Source organism: Caretta caretta, chromosome 20, assembly GCF_965140235.1.
Source record: "Caretta caretta isolate rCarCar2 chromosome 20, rCarCar1.hap1, whole genome shotgun sequence".
Taxonomy (NCBI): Eukaryota; Metazoa; Chordata; order Testudines; family Cheloniidae; genus Caretta; species Caretta caretta.
The window spans coordinates 19,864,594-19,883,124 of NC_134225.1; the positions used below are offsets into that span (position 1 = coordinate 19,864,594).

Genomic DNA, 18,531 nt, shown 5'->3' on the forward strand with positions numbered 1-18,531 from the left:
GGTAGTTGTGATGTGCAGGAGGCGGATGGCATGTCAGTGTCGGAGCTGGGAATAAAAGCCAGGAGTCATAGAATATCAGGGTTGGCAGGGACGTCAGGAGGTCATCTAGTCCAACCCCCTGCTCAAAGTAGGACCAATCCCCAATTTTTGCCCCAGATCCCTAAATGGCCCCCTCAAGGATTGAACTCACAACCCTGGGTTTAGCAGGCCAATAGCTCAAACCACTGAGCTAGCCCTCCCCCCTGAGGCCTGAGGCCCAGTCTGCTGTAACCACTAGCCCTCACTCCCCTCCCAGAGCTGGGGACAGGATCCCGCTGTCTTGGCTCCCAACCCGCTCTAGCCACTACTCCCTCCCAAAGCCAGGAGACCTGACTCCCAGTCCCGTGCTTTAACCACACGCCTGTCCTTCTCCGCTTGGCTAAGGTGGACACACGGCTCCCAGTCTTACCCCTTGTCCTGGAGAGGCTCACGGCCAGCACCTCCCAGGTGGTGATGGAGTCCTCCAGGTACACCGGCACGGTTCTGGAAGCCAGCCTAGAGGAGACGGGAGCAGAACTGATCAGGTTGGGGGACCCTTCTGGCTGCAGAGACAAGACCGCCCCTCCCGGGTCTGAGTGCGAGTGGAGGCAGGGCATGGGGAAGGCCAAGCAGGGAGGGACTAGACTGGGAGAGGAAAGGGGCGTGGCCAGACTGGGAGAGGAAAGGGGCGGGGCCAGAGAACACCCATGCTCTGGGTATCGGGTGCCCCTGCAAAGCCCCGGAGGGGGCAACATGGAATATGGGAAGCCCAGCCTGCACCAGGATGAATCTGCCCCTCAGTGTTTCTCCTTCGCCCTCGAGCGGTGTGACCCGTACCCGTCCGACTCGGCCTCCTGCGGCAGCAGCTCCATTTGCCAGAGCCAGCTCTCGGCAAACTGGCTCCTGGAGACGATGTCCTCGTCCGCCAGGTACTCCCCATCCTCTGCGACTTCAGCCACAGGCTCCTGGCTCCTCCTGGGGGCCATCACAGGAACGGATGCCGCTGAGGGGGAGCGAAACAGGGAGTCAGCCCAGCCCTGAGCCAGAGCGAGCCCAGTGATGGGTGGGAATTCCTGGGTTTCCCTGGAAGCTACGGGGCCCGCATGCCTGGTGTGTTACAGCCAGGCTAACGTAATAGGCCCGACTGGGGGTTTGAACCCTGGACCAGCGGTGCTAAAAATGTGAGCTTTTACCCCTGGCGCTAATATACTGTGGCAAGGAGTCCCTTAGGCTGCTGTTTGAGCCCATTAGCTGGCGGACACAACAGACTCAAACTTCTTACGAGATCCCAGCTCTCCTAGTGCAGGCGACACTAATCACTGTTGCAACCCATATCCCCTAGTGCAGACGGAGTCTTACCTAACACGTGCTTTGAGAACAGGAACTTCCTGTGGACCTGGAGGGGCCTGTTGAAGATGTGCTTGCAGCAGTCGAGAAAGGCTTGGATGCACTCGCCGCCCTCCAGGATGTACTTGGCTCGTCGGTCGCAAGAGTAGCCCATGGGGTTCTCTTGCATGCCGTCCTGGCAGCACTTCCGCAGGCGCTGGCTTGGATACTGCCTCGCTGCGGGAAAGCAGGGCCCCCTCAGCGCGCGGCCTGGGCGCGAGAGAGGGAGAGGGTGCGTGCGAGAGCAGCAGCGTGAAGGGGGCACATGCAAAGGGCGTGCAAGGGCGTGCAAGCAGAGGGCACGAGAGTGCCTGCAAGCAGAGGGCGTGCGAGTCCGTGCAAGCTGAGGGCACGAGAGTGCATGCCCGGGCGAGGCCGTGCAGAGGGGCACCTACCTTTGGCAGCTTTTCTCCCTGAGATCAGGGGCGAGCGCCGAAGCCGAGCGGGCTGGGAGCAGCGGGACTCTGGCAAGAGAGAGTAACACACGTCAGTGTCGTGGGGATGTGGCATTAGTCCGGCTCAGGGGAGAAACGCTGTGGCTCTTTCCTGGTCTTGGTTTCACGGTTCTCCCACCTCTGGTAGCACAGTGCTGGGGCATTGGGGTCAGCGCTGATTCAGAGGGAAGAGCGCCTCCTACTGATACTCCACCCTGCTCCCTGCAACCCAGCACCCCCTAGAGAGGGGTTCTCGACCTTTTCCTTCCTGAGCCCCTCCCGACACGCTATAAAAACTCCACGGCCCCCCTGTGCCACAAGAACTGGTTTTCTGCATATAAAAGCCAGGGCTGGCGTTAGGGGGTAGGAAGCAGGGCAGTTGCCCAGGGCCCCATGCCACAGGGGCCCCCACGAAACTACATTGCTTAGGCTTCAGCTTCAGCCCCGGGTGGCGGGACTTGGGGCCCCGGGCTTCAGTCCCATGCAGTGAGGCGTTGGCTTTCTGTCCTGGACCCCAGCAAGTCTAACTCTGGCCCTACTTGGCGGCCCCCCTGAAACCTTGTTGAGAACCACTGCCCTAAAAGACCAGGCTGGGTTGTACCGCCGGGGGAAAGGGGGGACTTAATAAAGGGACTTCTGGGGCTGTATTCGCTCTGTTCCCACGCGGTATGAGCAGCGGGCTCGATCCCATGCTGCCCTGCACTGGAGAGCCCTGTGGCACGACCGGGTCACCTGCCCGCTGGGGCGTCTCAATGCCAACGTTGGTCTGAAGCAGCAGCCCAGCGTCCGCAAACACCCCGACGTGGTCCTTGCCGCTGCCGGGCGTGCAGCCGATGTCACTCTTCTCCACTGCGTCCCAGATCTGGAGAGACAAGAGGGGACACGATGCCATTCCCTGCTCTGCCCCAGACTCCCTGGGTGACCTTGGGTAAGTCACTTAGCCTCTCTGGGCCTCAGTTTCCCCATCTGTACCATGGGGATAACAGATTATGAGACGCTCAGGTCCTACAGTAATTATGGCCCTGTAAGTGTAAGGGGTTGTCCCCTTACTAACATTCAGTGGAGGTGTTTTGGTTGGTTAGCTCCCACTACCAAAAAGGGAGAGGCCAATGCTCCAGGTCAGCCTGATTGACAGGGCAGGCAGGATAATCAGGGAGTCAGGAGGCCAGGGTGGGTTCCCTCCTCCATGTGAGCTGGAATTGTCTGGGTCAGTCAGAGTGGGGCCGAGCTAAGGAGAAAGCAGGGGCCCAAGCTGAGCTGGGGAGCAGAGCTGGGCCAGATCCAGAGCGATCCAGAGCAGGGCTGCAGCCCCAGAGCCAGAGACACAGGCCAGGGAGAGCAGACCCTGGGAGCAGAGCTGCACCAACCAGAGCCAGACGGGCCAGAGAAGCAGCCCAGGGAGCTGGAGGCAGAGCAGAAGCAGCAGCCCAGCAGAGACTGAGTGGTGGGGCTGGAGCTGGAGCAGTCCGGAGCTGGGTGCGGTGAGCAGCTGGGGGGAGTGAGGGGGACCCTGGGCAGCAGGCCCAGTGCAGGGAGATGTCCCCAGCCAAGGGGCCCTGCAGGGCAGACGTGGAGGGGGATCGTAACCCCGACGGGGCAGGGGCGACGCTGGGAAGAAGAGTCCTGCCACTTAGAGCCTGAGAGCGTGTGGCCACCGCCAGAGCAAGTGTCCAACCCACAGCATCCCTGCAGCACAGCCAGGGCCTGAGAAGGGGCCTGGGACCTACAAGGAGCAGACTGTGAACTGCCCTGACATCCCAGAGACCCTGTTTGTAACGTTCCCTGCCACAGAGCAGGGTGATGAGTTTTCCTTTAACCGTTTCCATTTTTCCTTATTCCTTTTTAAACTAATTGCTGACTAAATAAATTGTATTTGCTTTAAATTGTATGCAGTGATCAGTGAAGTGTCCAGCACAGAGAGAGCACCCCGGAGTGGGGACACCCTAGCCCCTGTCCTGGATGACCACAGCAAGGTTGGGGGTCGAGCCCCCCCAGGAATCCTGGGCCCAGCCTTGTTGGGGTGACGAGGACTCTGCCAGACAGGAGAGTGGAAGGGGAGTCCTTGAGGGCAGGGAGACCTCTGGATAAAGGAAGTGGGAGCGAGGACTCAGATCTTTCCGCGAGCCCATTTCACTGGGGTAGTGTAGAAGCCAGAAAAGTTCCTCACAATAGCGGGACCATTCCCCTCCGCTTTCATAAGTACCTAGGGTAGATTCATAGAGGTTCAGATCAGAAGGGACGAGCCAGAAGAGTACCCAAAAGTTACCTACTACAGGACAGGCCCAACAAAGAAAATAACAGAACGCCACTAGCCATCACCTTCAGCCTCCAGCTAAAACCTCTCCAACGCATCATCAAGGATCTACAACCTATCCTGAAGGATGACCCATCACTCTCACAGATCTTGGGAGATAGGCCAGTCCTTGCCTACAGACAGCCCCCCAACCTGAAGCAAATACTCACCAGCAACCACACACCACACAACAGAACCACTAACCCAGGAACCTATCCTTGCAACAAAGCTCGTTGCCAATTGTGTCCACATATCTATTCAGGGGACGCCATCATAGGACCTAATCACATCAGCCACACTATCAGAGGCTCGTTCACCTGCGCATCTACCAATGTGATCTATGCCATCAACTGCCAGCAATGCCCCTCTGCCATGTACATTGGCCAAACCAGACAGTCTCTACGCAAAAGAATAAATGGACACAAATCAGACGTCAAGAATTGTAACAGTCAAAAACCAGTCGGAGAACACTTCAATCTCTCTGGTCACTCGATTACAGACCTAAAAGTGGCAATTCTTCAACAAAAAGCCTTCAAAAACAGACTCCAACGAGAGACTGCGGAATTGGAATTAATTTGCAAACTGGATACAATTAACTGAGGCTTGAACAGAGCCTGAGAGTGGATGCGTCATTACACAAAGTAAAACTATTTCCCCTTGTTTATTTCCCCTCCGACTGTTCTTGTCAACTGCTGGAAATGGCCCACCTTGATTATCACTTCCAAAGGCTCCCCCCACCCCCACCCCCCCTGCTGGTCATAGCTCACCTTTCCTGATCACTCTTGATACAGGCTGTATGGTAACACCCATTGTTTCATGTTCTCCGTGTATATAAAATCTCCCCACTGTATTTTCCTCTGTATGCATCTGATGAAGTGAGCTGTAGCCCACGAAAGCTTATGCACTAATAAATTGGTTAGTCTCTAAGGTGCCACAAGTCCTCCTTTTCTTTTTGCGGATACAGACTAACACGGCTGCTACTCTGAAACTAGTCAGACCTTGAACCCCACAAGCAGACTGGCAGCAGTAAGATTCAACCCCTCCCAAAGAAACCAGCGCTTTAATGCAGCACCGGAGCCCACCAGGCCTGGGCATGCCTGTAGGTCGAGAACACATGGTGGAGCAGCTCCAAGTCCAGACAGCAGGGGGCAGCAATGCTCACGCGCACACACACAAAGCCAGCTCACAACCTTCCTTTAGGCCTCCCCCCAGTCCGTTCAATTTGATCCTCCCGTGGATGAAACCGGGCAGTCGTCCTCCCTCAGACCCATCATGGGGGTAGTGGGGAATCGAGCTTCACAGGTCATGCCAGCCCTAAAATCCTCCTGCAGTCAACACCCTCTCCCTGATGGGCATCCGTGTCAGAGCTGGGAATGGAACCCAGGACTCCTACCTCCCAGCCCAGCCCCCAATCTTGCCCCGCTCTAACCACTAGGCACCACTTCCCACCCAGAGCCAGGAATAGAACCCCCCAGTCCCCTAAAACCACTAAACCCCATTCCCCTCTATGAGCTTGGGAAAGACCCCAAGGGTCCTGACTCCTAGCCTCCACAGCTCTCACCCACCAGGCCCCACTCCCTTCCCAGAGCCAGGAACAGAACCCAGGAGTCCTGACTCCCAGGCCCTCTGCTCTAACCACTAGACCCCACTCCCCTCCATCACCAGAGGTATAGAGACCTCAGCCTCTCATATAGCCCATCCCCCACTGCAGGCAGTACTCTGGCCTCCTCCAGGGGTGGACACACAGGTCCCCGGTTCGGTCCCCATGCCCAACCACCCCCTGCTGGTACGCTCACCTTGGCTTGGGAGAATTTATATTTCCTGTTTAACACATAAACAGCTTTATCCACAGCCACGAGCCCGACCCTGGCGCCGGGATCTCCCTTCACTCGGAGATTCATCTTCCCACCCGGCGCCTGGACATCGTTGTCTTGCTCCGTCGCACCTGTTACCTTCAGCTTTCATGGAGACGAGAGGAAAGAATGAATCAGCCACGTGAGGGTGACTGCTGAATGGGGAGACCTCCCCATGGCCATGGGGCTCCCAGGGTATGGAATCCCCACACTGCCCCTGGGATTTGAACCCCACTCCTTGGGCTGTAGAAACACAGGCATCACCCACTGGAGCTAAAGAAGCGCTACCCTAGCAGTTAGAAGTGGAGGAGACTTGAGCCAATCCCTTTCTCAGGCAGCATTGAATGGGAACTTTTCAATGAAATGGTTTTCCATCAAAAAACAATCCTAATCTGTCAAAGGCAAACCATCTCTTGGGCAAGGGGCGCGTCCTTTCTGCGGAGAAAGATTCTCAGGTAGCGTGTAATTTCTGCTCAAAATGAGACAGCGAGAGAGAGAGAGAGACCCCAAAAGAGCTAATAAAGTTCAAATCACTGCTCTGCCCAAGTTGGCGGAGGGGCTTGAAATGGGTCTCCCATATACCAGGGGAGTGCCCTAACCATTGGGTAGACATCTTTTGCTCTCCTCCAGTGAAGATTTAGTTATCTACATGAAATGGAACAGAGCTGAGACCAGCCCAGTGGGATATGGGACCCTCAGGTTCACATCCCTCTTTCAGAGCAGAGACTTGGACCCATGCCCCCCCCCCCCCCCAGCCCAGGTGAGCGCCCTGGATACCAGGGTGGGGGTGGTCTTGCTCTGATCTTTTTTGTGAAAGACTGCAAGATCTCTGGTTTGTTCCTGAGCAGAACGGGAACCTTTTTGACAGTTCTGCTCCTGTCACCAGGGAGAGCTGTGCCTGAGGAAACACAGAGGGCCTGATTCTCCTTTTGCCTCCATGGGGTGTAAATCAGGAGTCACTCCACTGAAGCCAGTAGAGTTATACCCTGGTGTAAGCGTGAGGCGAGAATGTCCCTATCTATCTTATGTTTAATCAGCGAGTAAGGACTGAGTCAGATCTACCCTGGGAATAGCTCACCATTTCTCCCGCTGGGAACCTGCTCTCCTCTCTCAACCAGAATCCAGCAGGTTATTTAAATATATTGACGTAAGTACCAGAGAGAAGATCAACCCACCGTTCCCATACAGGAGTCCTGGATGTCCAACCAGATCGAGTCTGCCACGATCTCCTTCTGCCCTACGTGGTAGTAAGCCACGATTCGGAAAGAAGGGATGAGGTCTGGGGTGATGGGCAGGAACATGGTCACCAGAGTTTGTCCCGCTTGCCTGGCCTGCCTTCCAGCCTGGATGATCTTCCCTTTGTTCAGGATCTGATGGGGAAGCAGAAGGCATTCACTGTCACTGGATGAGTCTCCATGATACCGTTAGCACAAAATCACATACAGCCAGGAAGGAAACCCCGGAGTCCTAGACTCCACTCCCCGCCCAGTCCTGGGACTAGACCCCAGGAGTCCAGACTGCCAGCCCCCTGTCACCTCCTCCTCCCCTGCTGCGCACACAGAGATGCTGCCTCTTACCAGGTAGGTGAAATAGTGGATCTGCCCCTGAATGCCAGCGTCACTGTTCCGCAAGCTGAAGCTCACAGGCAGGGCGTTCCCCGGCTGGAGCTGAGTGGCCGGTACCGAAATGTGCAGGTAGTTCCTCGAGCCCCCTTGCGACCTGTAGGCTACCATGGCCCAGACTGCCGAGCTCTGATGCTCCTGCCGGAGGTTGGCAACCACAGTTTCCACCTGCGGGACAATGGGGGACGGTCAACAGACTTTCTTCGTCAGAGACAGCTAAGGACCAGGTCTAAAAGGGGCCAGCTCCTGACACGGCTGGAGTCAATGGCAGAATTCCCACTGACTTACATGGGGCCAGCACTAGATAGTTGGGATCTTGCCGGCCCGATGTGGATTTAAGCCATCTTTGTGGTCCCTGCATCTTGGGCCCGGACCCCAGTTTCAGTTTAGAGCAGCCTTAGGCCTGCTTTGACCTACCCTCTGCTCCCAACAACCCCTATGGGCCACCACAAGCAGAGACTAGCCAGAGCGCAGCAGCCGTGGCATCTCCCTTCTCCAGCGTGCCCCTGGCACTGGGGTCTAGAGGGGAGAAGGCAGGGCTATGTCAGTCAGGAAGGCCCATTGCTCTGCGGGTGGGTCTTAGGTGGGATGAGCAATAGAGAATCAGACCCAGTTGCCTCCTTCCTTTGACATTGGCCGGAGCCCAGGACCTGTAGGGGCCTAGATCAGACCTCTCCCCAATCTGGTCCACTTCCATCATCAACAGAACGGGTAGGGAACCAGCACCAGGACCCAAGGAGCATCCTGCCCCAAGTGACCTGACATGCACCTTCACTGAGAATTGAGATGCATCTGCTGGAGTGTTGATCGCCAGCTGCACTGTCCCGTCAGCCTGTGTCAAACCGCTGGCACCTGTCCCGCTGCGCACGGGGACCTGGGAGGCGGGGGACCCGTCTGCGTTCACCACGGAGACCTGGGCAGCAGATGACAGGAGAGAGGATGGATGTGAACTTAGTGACGGTTGACGGTGCCCGGTAGGTCTCGTTGGAGCCTGATGTTCTCCACATACTCCCAGCCCAGGCATGTAACCTGCAGGTCAGCATCCTCCCCTGTGCTGGATCTGGTCAGTTACAAAGCCTGGCTCTCGGCAGGCCCCTGATGCTGGGAGCAAGACGGTTGTTTGTCCTGGTTGTACCTATGACAACAACGCTGCTCAAATAACCCTGCACACCCTCCACTTAAGGGGAGCTCAGTCAATCCTGGGCCTCTATGCTGAGCCATGCCCAGTGGGGCCAGCCTGCACTAGTGGTGGTTGCAATGCAGACACCAGTCTCTTTTTGCCTGCTCCAATGACCACTTCCAGGTAGGATTTCTTGTGAACCACTAAAGAGAGGCTCTCACACTGTACACCCTTAGAAAGCGAATCATCCCTGCTCTCCAATGGCATGCAGATCTGTGTGCTAGCCATATCAGGCTGTAAGATAACACTATGAAGGTTATATGTCGGCAATGCCACAGGCTGGACGTACCACCAGGTTAAAGGGCAGCCCGGGTTTGAAGTACGTAGCAGATCTGGAGAAGAGGATTTTGTAGGGAGAGGTCACAATGTGGATCCCGGATTTCTCAGCCTCCACCATGTCACTCCCTTGGGGATTAAAAAAAAAAAAGAAGAAGAAGTGTGGTCTTGAGATGATGGCTGGACTGGGACTCAGGGGATCTGGGTTCAAGGCCTGGCTTTGTCACCAACTCCTGTGTGTGACCTTGAGCAAGTTATTCATCGCTCTGGGTCTCAGCTCACCATACATCAAATGGGGATAGTGATCGTTCCTCTGTCTGTTTAGACTGTGAGCTATCCAGGGCGGGAACTGTGTGTCTGGGCAGCGACCGGCACCAGGGGCCTGATCTCAGCAGGGGCAGAGACTGTCTCTCCCTGTGTGTCTGGGCAGCGACCGGCACCGGGGACCCTGATCTCAGCAGGGGCAGAGACTGTCTCTCCCTGTGTGTCCGGGCAGCGACCGGCACCGGGGGCCTGATCTCAGCGGGGGCAGAGACTGTCTCTCCCTGTGTGTCTGGGCAGCGACCGGCACCGGGGGCCTGATCTCAGCGGGGGCAGAGACTGTCTCTCCCTGTGTGTCTGGGCAGCGACCGGCACTAGGGACCCTGATCTCAGCTGGGGCAGAGACTGTCTCTCCCTGTGTGTCTGGGCAGCGACCGGCACCAGGGACCCTGATCTCAGCTGGGGCAGAGACCGCCTCTCCCTGTGTGTCCGGGCAGCGACCGGCACCGGGGGCCTGATCTCAGCGGGGGCAGAGACTGTCTCTCCCTGTGTGTCCGGGCAGCGACCGGCACCGGGGGCCTGATCTCAGCTGGGGCAGAGACTGTCTCTCCCTGTGTGTCTGGGCAGCGACCGGCACCGGGGGCCTGATCTCAGCTGGGGTTCTGCTGTAATACAGAGAACAGGAACTCTGAGGTTTGAAACACAACAGCGATGAAGATGAGCCCATGTTTTGCTGCTTTTAGGATACAAAGCAAAACCCAGCCCTGTGCTTCCCCTATCCCCAGTAACAGAGGCACTGGAAAGATCAGAAGGCCACAGCCGTGTGCCAAGCCTGCTGGGGTTAGCCATGCATCACTTAAGCTCTGCTCTGGTCTGAAAACCCAGCAACCAGCCAAGGGAACCACTCCGTTACCTGTGTCCGTCAGCACTGTCACTGTCACATAGATTGAGTGACCGAGAAGCTCGCTGGGTCTGGGGAACCTGCTACGCAACATTTCTTTGGTTAGCTTAGCACAGCCTTTGCCATCCTTGATCTGAAATTGACAGGAAAATAACGTTTCCATCACCTGGCCCTTTTCTTTCCTTCTTTCAGTTTTACCATCTCCATCTAGTTATGGGCTGTACCACTGCTAGGATATTTTTGTTCTTAATATACTTTAAAATACTCCTTATTGTTCTTAGCTCTGCCAGCCATGGATTTTTCCCAGCTGTCTTTAGCTTCCCTTATCAATTTTCTATCCTTCAAAACTTCTAATTTATATTAATTGCTACCTATTTCCCCTTTTCCCCCATTTGCTATACGTTGCCGGAGACAGGATATTTGCTGTATTTGGATATGGATCGAAACTCTACCTTTGGCTCCTGCTCTTATCTCGGACTCTGAAAGCAGAGCAGATATCCCCAAAAGCACCCTGCTCCACTACAGCCCCATCAGTGTATCGTAGCCAGAAAGCTACGTTCAGGGGCAGGGTTCTCACCGGGACTTTGTTGAGTGAGTTCACGATGCTCTTTTTCTCATTATCCACCATCACTCCAAAGAGCGCATAGGCTTGGCCTTGAACTGGCTTCCCATATAGGAACCTGCGTGGAAAACAGACCGTGGCAGGAAGAGAAAATACTCAGCATTACTCCTATTTAATGGATAGAAGAAATTGAGGCACAGAGGGGCTGGTGAGCATCAGGACACAAAGCCTGAACCATTTGAGTGAAAGAAGTAAATCCACTCGCTGGTAGCGATAGTAGGCTGTTATCCACTTATGTGGAGTAGCCCCCAGGGAGAGACACAGCAGGTAACCAACGGACTCCAGCACTGAGGCCATTAACAGGAGAAATAAGTGGACTACAAAGGAGCAGCAGGTGTCTGGAGACTAGGGTGACCAGATGTCCCGATTTATAGGGACAGTCTCGATTTTGGGATCTTTTTCTTATATAGGCTCCTATTACCCCCCACCCCATCCCGATTTTTCACATTTGCTGTCTGGTCACCCTACTGGAGACACAGATGAGTGCAGATTAGAATAGGTCAGGATGTGAGCCGACCGTTAGCCCAGGAGATTATATACTTCATGCGCAAGCCCCAGAAGTCTGCCCCGCAGCTCTGAATCACAGCAGAAACGCCAGAGAGAAAGAGGGGGACCCACTTGGCTGTAATGTCGATGCTAAGCTCATTCTGGTCAACAAGGAAGAACTTCTGGGAAGGCTCCAGGGTCACTTCGAAACTAGGCAGCACTGCAAAAGATCGGAGACACCAAAACAGTCACCCGAGGGCCCGGGGCCATCTGGCTGGAGGTCACAACCCCCACGGGGTCCTAGGTGTCCAAGATACACAGTGGGAGAGGGAGAGACTCTCCCAGGAAGCAGCTGATGGCCATAAGCTATGGAGAGATGGATCAACGAAGGGAATCGGAAGGTTGGGATTGATTCGGACACCTCAGGTGCTGGGTCTCTCGGGATGCTCTCCCCATAGGTAGCTGACCCTCAGAAAGGCACCACTAAGAGGTGCTTCCTCTAGGACTGTGGTCCTCTGCTGCTACGTCAGGCTTTTTCCCAGCATGCTCTTCTCTTTCAGTGAGAGGCGAGCCTGACAGGGGGGCTAATTTAACCTCTAGCTGCTGCAGCTGGTCTGCAGCTCCTGGCATGTCCCTATTCTCTCTCTTATTCCTGAAGAGGTGGCTGATGGGGCTTAAAAACCACCTAGAAGGTGTGAAGGATTGAGGCCTTACACAGCCTGCAGCTCACCCCAAAACTCAGGCAATCTTCGGGCTCCTGTCCCTGCTCACCCTGTAGGACTGGACCACAACACCCCCTCTGCTCAGTGCCCTAAGAGGTTCCACTGTCACACGGACCCTCATCGAAAAGGGCCTCCCCAAAGTTCTTCCCACTGTGCCCGGGAGGTGGGAGTGGAAGGGATAGAAATTCTTCCTGGATCCCGAAACCAGCCAGCCATTCAGCTGCGATAAGGAAACACCCTCCTGTTAGGGGCAGGGCAGGTACCGTATTCCTTGACTTCAAACTCGGCGGTGAAGGCCTCCTGAGAGGCATGCTCGTACTTGGAGACAATCTTCCACACTCCGCTGCTGCAAGACACAAGCCCAGACCATGCGGTGGGGAGCAGGATCTATCTAGCTCAGTCAGGCTGGTGTGGTATGCTAGTGGAGCTAAAGCACTGGGCTGGGACTCAGGAGATTGGCATTCTGTTTTCTATTCTGGGAGGGGAATGGGGTACAGTGGTGAGAGCAGGGGGCTGGGAGTCAGGGCTCCTTCATTATGTTTTCAGCTCTGGCAGAGGAGTGTGGTTGAGTGGGTTAGAGCAGGGGGGCTGGGAGCTAGGATGCCTGGGTTCTATCCCGGTTTGGGGAGGGGAGTGGGGTCTAGTGGTTAGAGAGGTGGGGGCTGGAAATCAGTACAGCTGGGTTCTAGTCCCAGCTCTGGGAGAGGAGTGGGGTCCAGGGTGTTAGAGCAGTGGGGGCTTTGGGTCCCACACCCAGCCCTGCCACAGACACCATGTGTGACCTTGGACAAGTTCCCGAGGGACAGATTTTCCAGCAGAGCTCAAGCTCAGCTCCCATTTAGGCACAACTTGTCCTGGGCTCTTTTGATACAAATCTGGCCATACTAGGAGCAGATGAGTACTAAGCGCTTGAAAAATCTGAACCTTAAATCTCTCTGAGCCTCAGTTTTCCCATCTGCAAAATGGGAATACTAATATTTTGACACCTCCCTGGGGTGTTGTGAGACTATCATAATGCAGTCAGGTATCCTAGGGATGGGGGAAGCTGACAAGTAAATAGATAGAGGCATGCTTTCATTAACTGGAACCTGCAACATTAAAAAAAACAAACCCTTTGGAAACAGAAGTAAAAAATGGGTGATTATTGTACAGAAAATATGGTGGCAAAGTGCAACAAAAACACATTGGAACGCGGATGTGCGGAAGCCACTCCCACTTAGTGTCTAAGCCACGCCCACTCTGTGTGGTACTCTGTCCCCTTCTAGTGGTGGTGAGGGCTCATGCAGAGATTGAGGTGCCTGCTACAGCCTTGGCTAAGAAAGCTGGTCCTTGTAGCTCAGGAAGTATACGAAGATCCTATTATAACCACCTTCCCCCGACTGTTACAGCTTACTTCACGATATCAGGGATCTTGTAGCTCCTGGAGATGATGCCACCTTGGTCCATCGAGGACACCATGTTCTTCTCTACAATAATCCCATCCGGATTCTGAAACCAAGCACCAGAAAGAATCAGTCTGAAACCACCGTGCAAGGCGCTGTACATTATTTATTAGGTGTATTACTGTAGTGCCTAGGAGCCCCAGTCACGGACCAGGCCAACTCACCAGCCAGCTACATCCAGGAAGCTCCCTCCAGCCCGGGTATTTCGGTCCCTTTTCCCAGGGACACATTTACGTTTCATCCACAGTTCAATGCCAACCAGAACAGGTACCTGTCCTCTCCCACTGCTCCTACAGCAGCTACCCTCAGCCTGGTTTTTCACCTCACTGGGATGCAGCGAGCCCGGTTCTGGGTCCCTTCTCTGATCCAGGGTCTCCTGTTGCAGCCCAGAGTCCTCCCTCTCAACTGAGCTACTTGCTGGCTTCTATTGGACCAGAAGACCGACAAGCTATCACCAGATCCAGAGCCTCAGGGGCTGGGCATCAGCTGGGAGACAGCTGGTTAGTCACAGGCAGGACTGGATCTAACGCCCCTTAAAGGGCCTGCCACCCGTGACAAGCAGTTAGCGCAACCTCCTGGCCTCTAGGCTTGCTAGTCCATGAAAGGAAGTGAAGCAGAGAGATCCGCAGAGGAGGAAAGCTGGGTAAATAGAAAACATCTTACCATGAGCTCCACAGATACCACCTTGAAGATGGGGTCCAACATGTGACCCACAGTGAAAAGCCGGTACCTCACTACCGAAAGAGAAAGATGGGGCAGTCAGTCGGCACAGGCAGGGGCAATTGGGGCAATAATGGGACCTAGCCCAGGAACTAGCATCGACATCTATTCGATGTTAAGGCTAGAAGGGACCAACTGTCATTGCCTAGTCCAGAGTTTCACAACACGACCCCCACCCCATTACATTTACCATTGCTCAGTTGTGACGAAGTGGGACTGTTCTTAATGTTTCCTCTGAATAGTGTGGGGGTGCCTCAGTTTCCCTTATGCAGTTCTTAAGTATCTAGGGGGTAGGGTAAGGGTGTATGATCACTGCAGAGCCCTAGAGGGCAGCGGTGTGCAGGGGTCTGGACACAGAGAATGGCCGACACCCTGTTTCCTGGCCACGGATGGCCTGGCCCTTCCCCCCTGCAAGGTGAGAGCTAAAGGGTTGGAGAACAAAGGGATCAGGTGACCTCCTGGCCCAGTTAAGGGACAAAGCGCAGAAGAGGAGGGGCTGGATGGAGTTTCAGTTTGGGGCTGGCTGGAGACATGGAGTGAAGGGCAGACGTGGTTGTCTGGCTCACTGCCCCCCAAAATGGACCCAGCTGAGGGGTCCGGTTCTCTGCACTTACAGGCTCTGTTTAGACCATGTTCCTGGCATCTAATAAACCTTTGTTTTACTGGCTGGCTGAGAGTCCCGTCTGATTGCGGAGTTGGGGGGCAGGACCCTCTGGCTTCCCCAGGACCCCGCCTGAGCGGACTCGCTGGGGGAAGCGCACGGGGGGGCAGAGGATGCTGAATGCTCCGAGGTCAGACCCAGGAAGGTGGAAGCTGTGTGAGCTTTGTGCCCTGAAGACAGGCTGCTCACAGGAAGGCGACTGCCCCAGAGTCCTGACCAGCTTCGTAGGGAGCAGTTCCAGAGCATCGACATCTATTCGATGTTAAGGCTAGAAGGGACCCCTGTCATTGCCTAGTCCAGAGTTTCACAACACGACCCCCACCCCTTCACATTTACCATTGCTCAGTGCTAACGCTGCGGAGCCCGTGCAACTGGGTGTTTTTCGAGAGGTTGACAGAGAACACTTGACCTGGACAGGGAAGGGGGCGCGGGGACTGGAGGACCCGGAGTCCCTCGGCTCCAGATTGTTAGAACCTTTTCAGCACCAGCAGCTGCTGGCCGGGCGCCCAGCTACGAAGGCAGCACCAGAAGCAGCACAGAAGTAAGGGTGGCCTGGTACGGTATCGCCCCACTTACTTCTGTGCCACCTTCAGGGGTGGGCAGCCGGAGAGCGACGGCTGCAATATTCCCCTCCCCCTCCAGCTCGCTCTTCCCCCCGGCAGTGTCCTGCGTTTGGGAACTTGCAGTATGGTAATCCGATCTGAGGACATCAAGAGATGGAGAATCTACCACTTCCAATGGTTAAAAAACGTGGGTGCCTTAGTCTGACAAAACCATCTTAAACGCGTTGATTTGGCGCTACAATTCTAAGGGCCGATTTCTGTCTTCGTTCACATGCTACGTGCTGTTACGGGAGTCCTCTCTAAATGAGAGATGTCTGTATATATGAATATGGTTAGTTCATAGACAAGACGACTCTCCAGAATATGTAGCATAGTTCCTCTGGCTTCTTGTTGTGCATTGAAAGTGGCTTTTTGTGCTACATTCTTCACCCACGCCGCCTCACTGAATTCAGCCCCACTAAAAAGGAGGCCCTTGCGGAGGGATTTGGGGAGGAGTAGTAACCCAGTAAAGGGAGGTGCTCAGAATTAGCAGCCACTTCTGAAAATGTTAACCCATGTGTTTAGACGCTGACACAAAAGGTAGAAGCAAAGCCCCAGCCAGGGACTGACCTGTAGACCCAGGTGTGTAGATGGTCTTATCTGTCTGGATGAAGATGTAGCCGCTGTGGAGTGAAAGCAGAACCACCTTCTCTAAGGTGAACAGGCTGCTCTTGGCTTCGATGTAGACATATTGCTTCTTCTGGGCATCCTTTGGCAGTAGCTGAGCAGGAACCTGGAGCATCGTTATATCATGGGAGAAGATCTTTCATTACGACCCTAACTCTCAGATTTTAAAGCCATTGGTAGAACTGGGAAGTCACTGCTGTACTCAATGACTTATACCAGTGCCCTTACAGAGACTCCATCTCTCCGCACCTGGGTTGCCTTTGGCTTGGACTACCTTGAGCAGTCTGAGCCATGAGCCAATCTGTCCTTCCCCTCACCTAAGTCACTTAGGTGCTTTGGAAAAGGTTCCCCCCAGTATTAAGGGGGAAAGGCTTGGTATGCCATGACCTGTCCCTCAAACCATCCAGTTCTCTTCTGATTTACCATCTTATAAGACAGAGGTCAGGGTTTCCCGCCCAGATAAGCATAGCCTCCCACTAGCCCCACCTTTATTTTGGCAGAATTCATCATGCCGTTCCCAGGGTTCAGGCTGACTGTGGTCGAAACCAAGGCACTCTTCCTCTGTGGGAAGTCATACACGGTGATCCTCGCCTCGATCGGGCTACTGTGGCCATGAGCTTCCACAATGACCATCTCTTCGCTGTCCACGCGCAGGACACTTGGAGTGATCAGCGTGCATCTGGTAAGGGAAGAGATGAGATGGTAGAGCAGAGTCAGCCAAACTCCAGCACCTTGCACCTGGCTTGGGCTACCTTGAGCAGTGATCTTTGCCGCCATCAGAAGGTAAGCAGCTGGAGCCTGGTGGTTGGGGAGCAGCCAAGACCCTGACCCCAGACCCTGCCAGGTGGGTAAACTGAGGCACAAAATGCTCATGTGACTCACCCACAACAGGGTAGTAATAGAATTAGGAGTGGTAGAGCCCAGGAGTCTTGACTCCTGGTCTTTGTGCTCTAAATTCTGGAAAATATTCCCTCGCTGTTCTGAGAATTGGGCTAGGAGCTAGGACTTCTGGGTTCTCTGCTCTAAACGCTGGACAATATTCCCTCCCTGTTCTGAGAATAGAACTCAGGAGTCCTGACCCCTAGTTCCCTGTTTCAACCAATAAACATCACACATATATGGACATAGCTTCCCACACGCAGAAGCAGAACAGAGAAGACCTTTGTCTCCTGCCTTGATTATGCAAATAAATCAGACAACTTGCACCTCTTGTGTTTTTATAATTTTTTTTGGCCTATATGTTTTGCTTTTCTTTCTCATTCTTTGTGTCTCTATTTTTATGTCTAGCCTGTTTTTCAGAGCTTCTTTTAATTATATTCACAGGCAAGAAAGGGGCTGCAATGTATCTTCTTTCTTTTTTTCCAGTGGGAGAAGCCCTCGTCACAGTGGAGCAATCTGCAAGTTCAGATTATTTAATAGGTATATTACAGTGGTACATAGGAGCTGCCTCCCTTCATTGTGCTAGGTGCTGTATGAACAAAAAACAAAAAGTCCCTGCCCCAAAGATCGTACAGTCTGATTATTTATTGTGTGTATCACAGGAGCACCTAGAGGCCCTGATCAAAAATGGAAGGTATCAGGTTGTAGGTTCTGTACACCTGTACGACAAAGAGACAGTCCCTGCCCCGGAGAGCAATCTGAGCCTGGGAGAGGGACGGGTCAGAGTTGGAAAGTTAAGCACATGAGTGTTTGCAGGATCAGGAACTGAGTATTAGGGATGTTTACCTTGGCTTCAGCTTTGACTTTGAATTTCTTGTCAATTTCAGGGGTAAATTTGGGGCAGCTGGTGCCCTAACCCAGCCCGGTGACTCAAAACTCTGGCCACCTTCTTTCCCCCTTGCAAACATTCAGTGCTTAGAACTGTCCCATTGCAACAGCCCTGTTGTGGGGCGGCCTCCTCCCACGCATCCCCTCATGGCCTCAAGCCAGTCCAGCAGGCAGCCCCCTGCCTCAGTTTCCCGCTTTCGAGGGGCTTCTGCAAAAACTCACAAGCCCTTTCACAGCCCATTCCAGGTTTGGGTTTATTCAATGAACAAATATTTCAAAATAAAGTTTGCCAGTCCTTCCTCAAGTGCATCCATGCGCACCTCTTTATCAGGTCACCCCCAGACTTTTCCTGCCTGTTGTCCCACTCTCCACGTCCCAGCTGGCTGCACTGGAGTCTAGTCACCCTACAGCCTCTGTGCTAGTCTCTGCAGTCAATGATTTTAGTTTAGTATCCATTTATTGTGTGATGTTATCATTAATCAATGTGTTATATTACATATATTCATTGTATGTTCACCGGAGTTGATTTGTAGGATTATAAAAGTATAAGATTGATCAGTATTTAGGGGAACGAAGTAGTAGACATGAGTAAGACAAGCTGAAACTCAAGAACCTGTAGACTGAGGCCTGCAAAACTTTAGCTTAGCTATTTTAGACA

General features: G+C 54.0%; 1 protein-coding gene across 1 annotated transcript in view; it reads right to left on the reverse strand.

Annotated features, from left to right (window-relative positions):
- LOC125627517 (complement C3) overlaps nt 1-18,531 on the reverse strand; it is a 51,316-nt gene that overhangs the window by 30,748 nt on the left and 2,037 nt on the right. Inside the window, exons 2-19 of the mRNA XM_048831684.2 lie at nt 16,593-16,785; nt 16,050-16,212; nt 14,160-14,230; nt 13,448-13,542; nt 12,318-12,400; nt 11,465-11,552; nt 10,802-10,904; nt 10,237-10,357; nt 9,076-9,191; nt 8,376-8,519; nt 7,562-7,774; nt 7,160-7,354; nt 5,928-6,089; nt 2,571-2,700; nt 1,800-1,868; nt 1,378-1,581; nt 856-1,021; nt 449-534 (exon numbers count right to left, since the gene is read on the reverse strand). Coding sequence (XP_048687641.2) covers nt 449-534; nt 856-1,021; nt 1,378-1,581; nt 1,800-1,868; nt 2,571-2,700; nt 5,928-6,089; nt 7,160-7,354; nt 7,562-7,774; nt 8,376-8,519; nt 9,076-9,191; nt 10,237-10,357; nt 10,802-10,904; nt 11,465-11,552; nt 12,318-12,400; nt 13,448-13,542; nt 14,160-14,230; nt 16,050-16,212; nt 16,593-16,785 — 2,402 coding nt within the window. The remainder of the gene's footprint in view (nt 1-448; nt 535-855; nt 1,022-1,377; nt 1,582-1,799; nt 1,869-2,570; nt 2,701-5,927; nt 6,090-7,159; nt 7,355-7,561; nt 7,775-8,375; nt 8,520-9,075; nt 9,192-10,236; nt 10,358-10,801; nt 10,905-11,464; nt 11,553-12,317; nt 12,401-13,447; nt 13,543-14,159; nt 14,231-16,049; nt 16,213-16,592; nt 16,786-18,531) is intronic.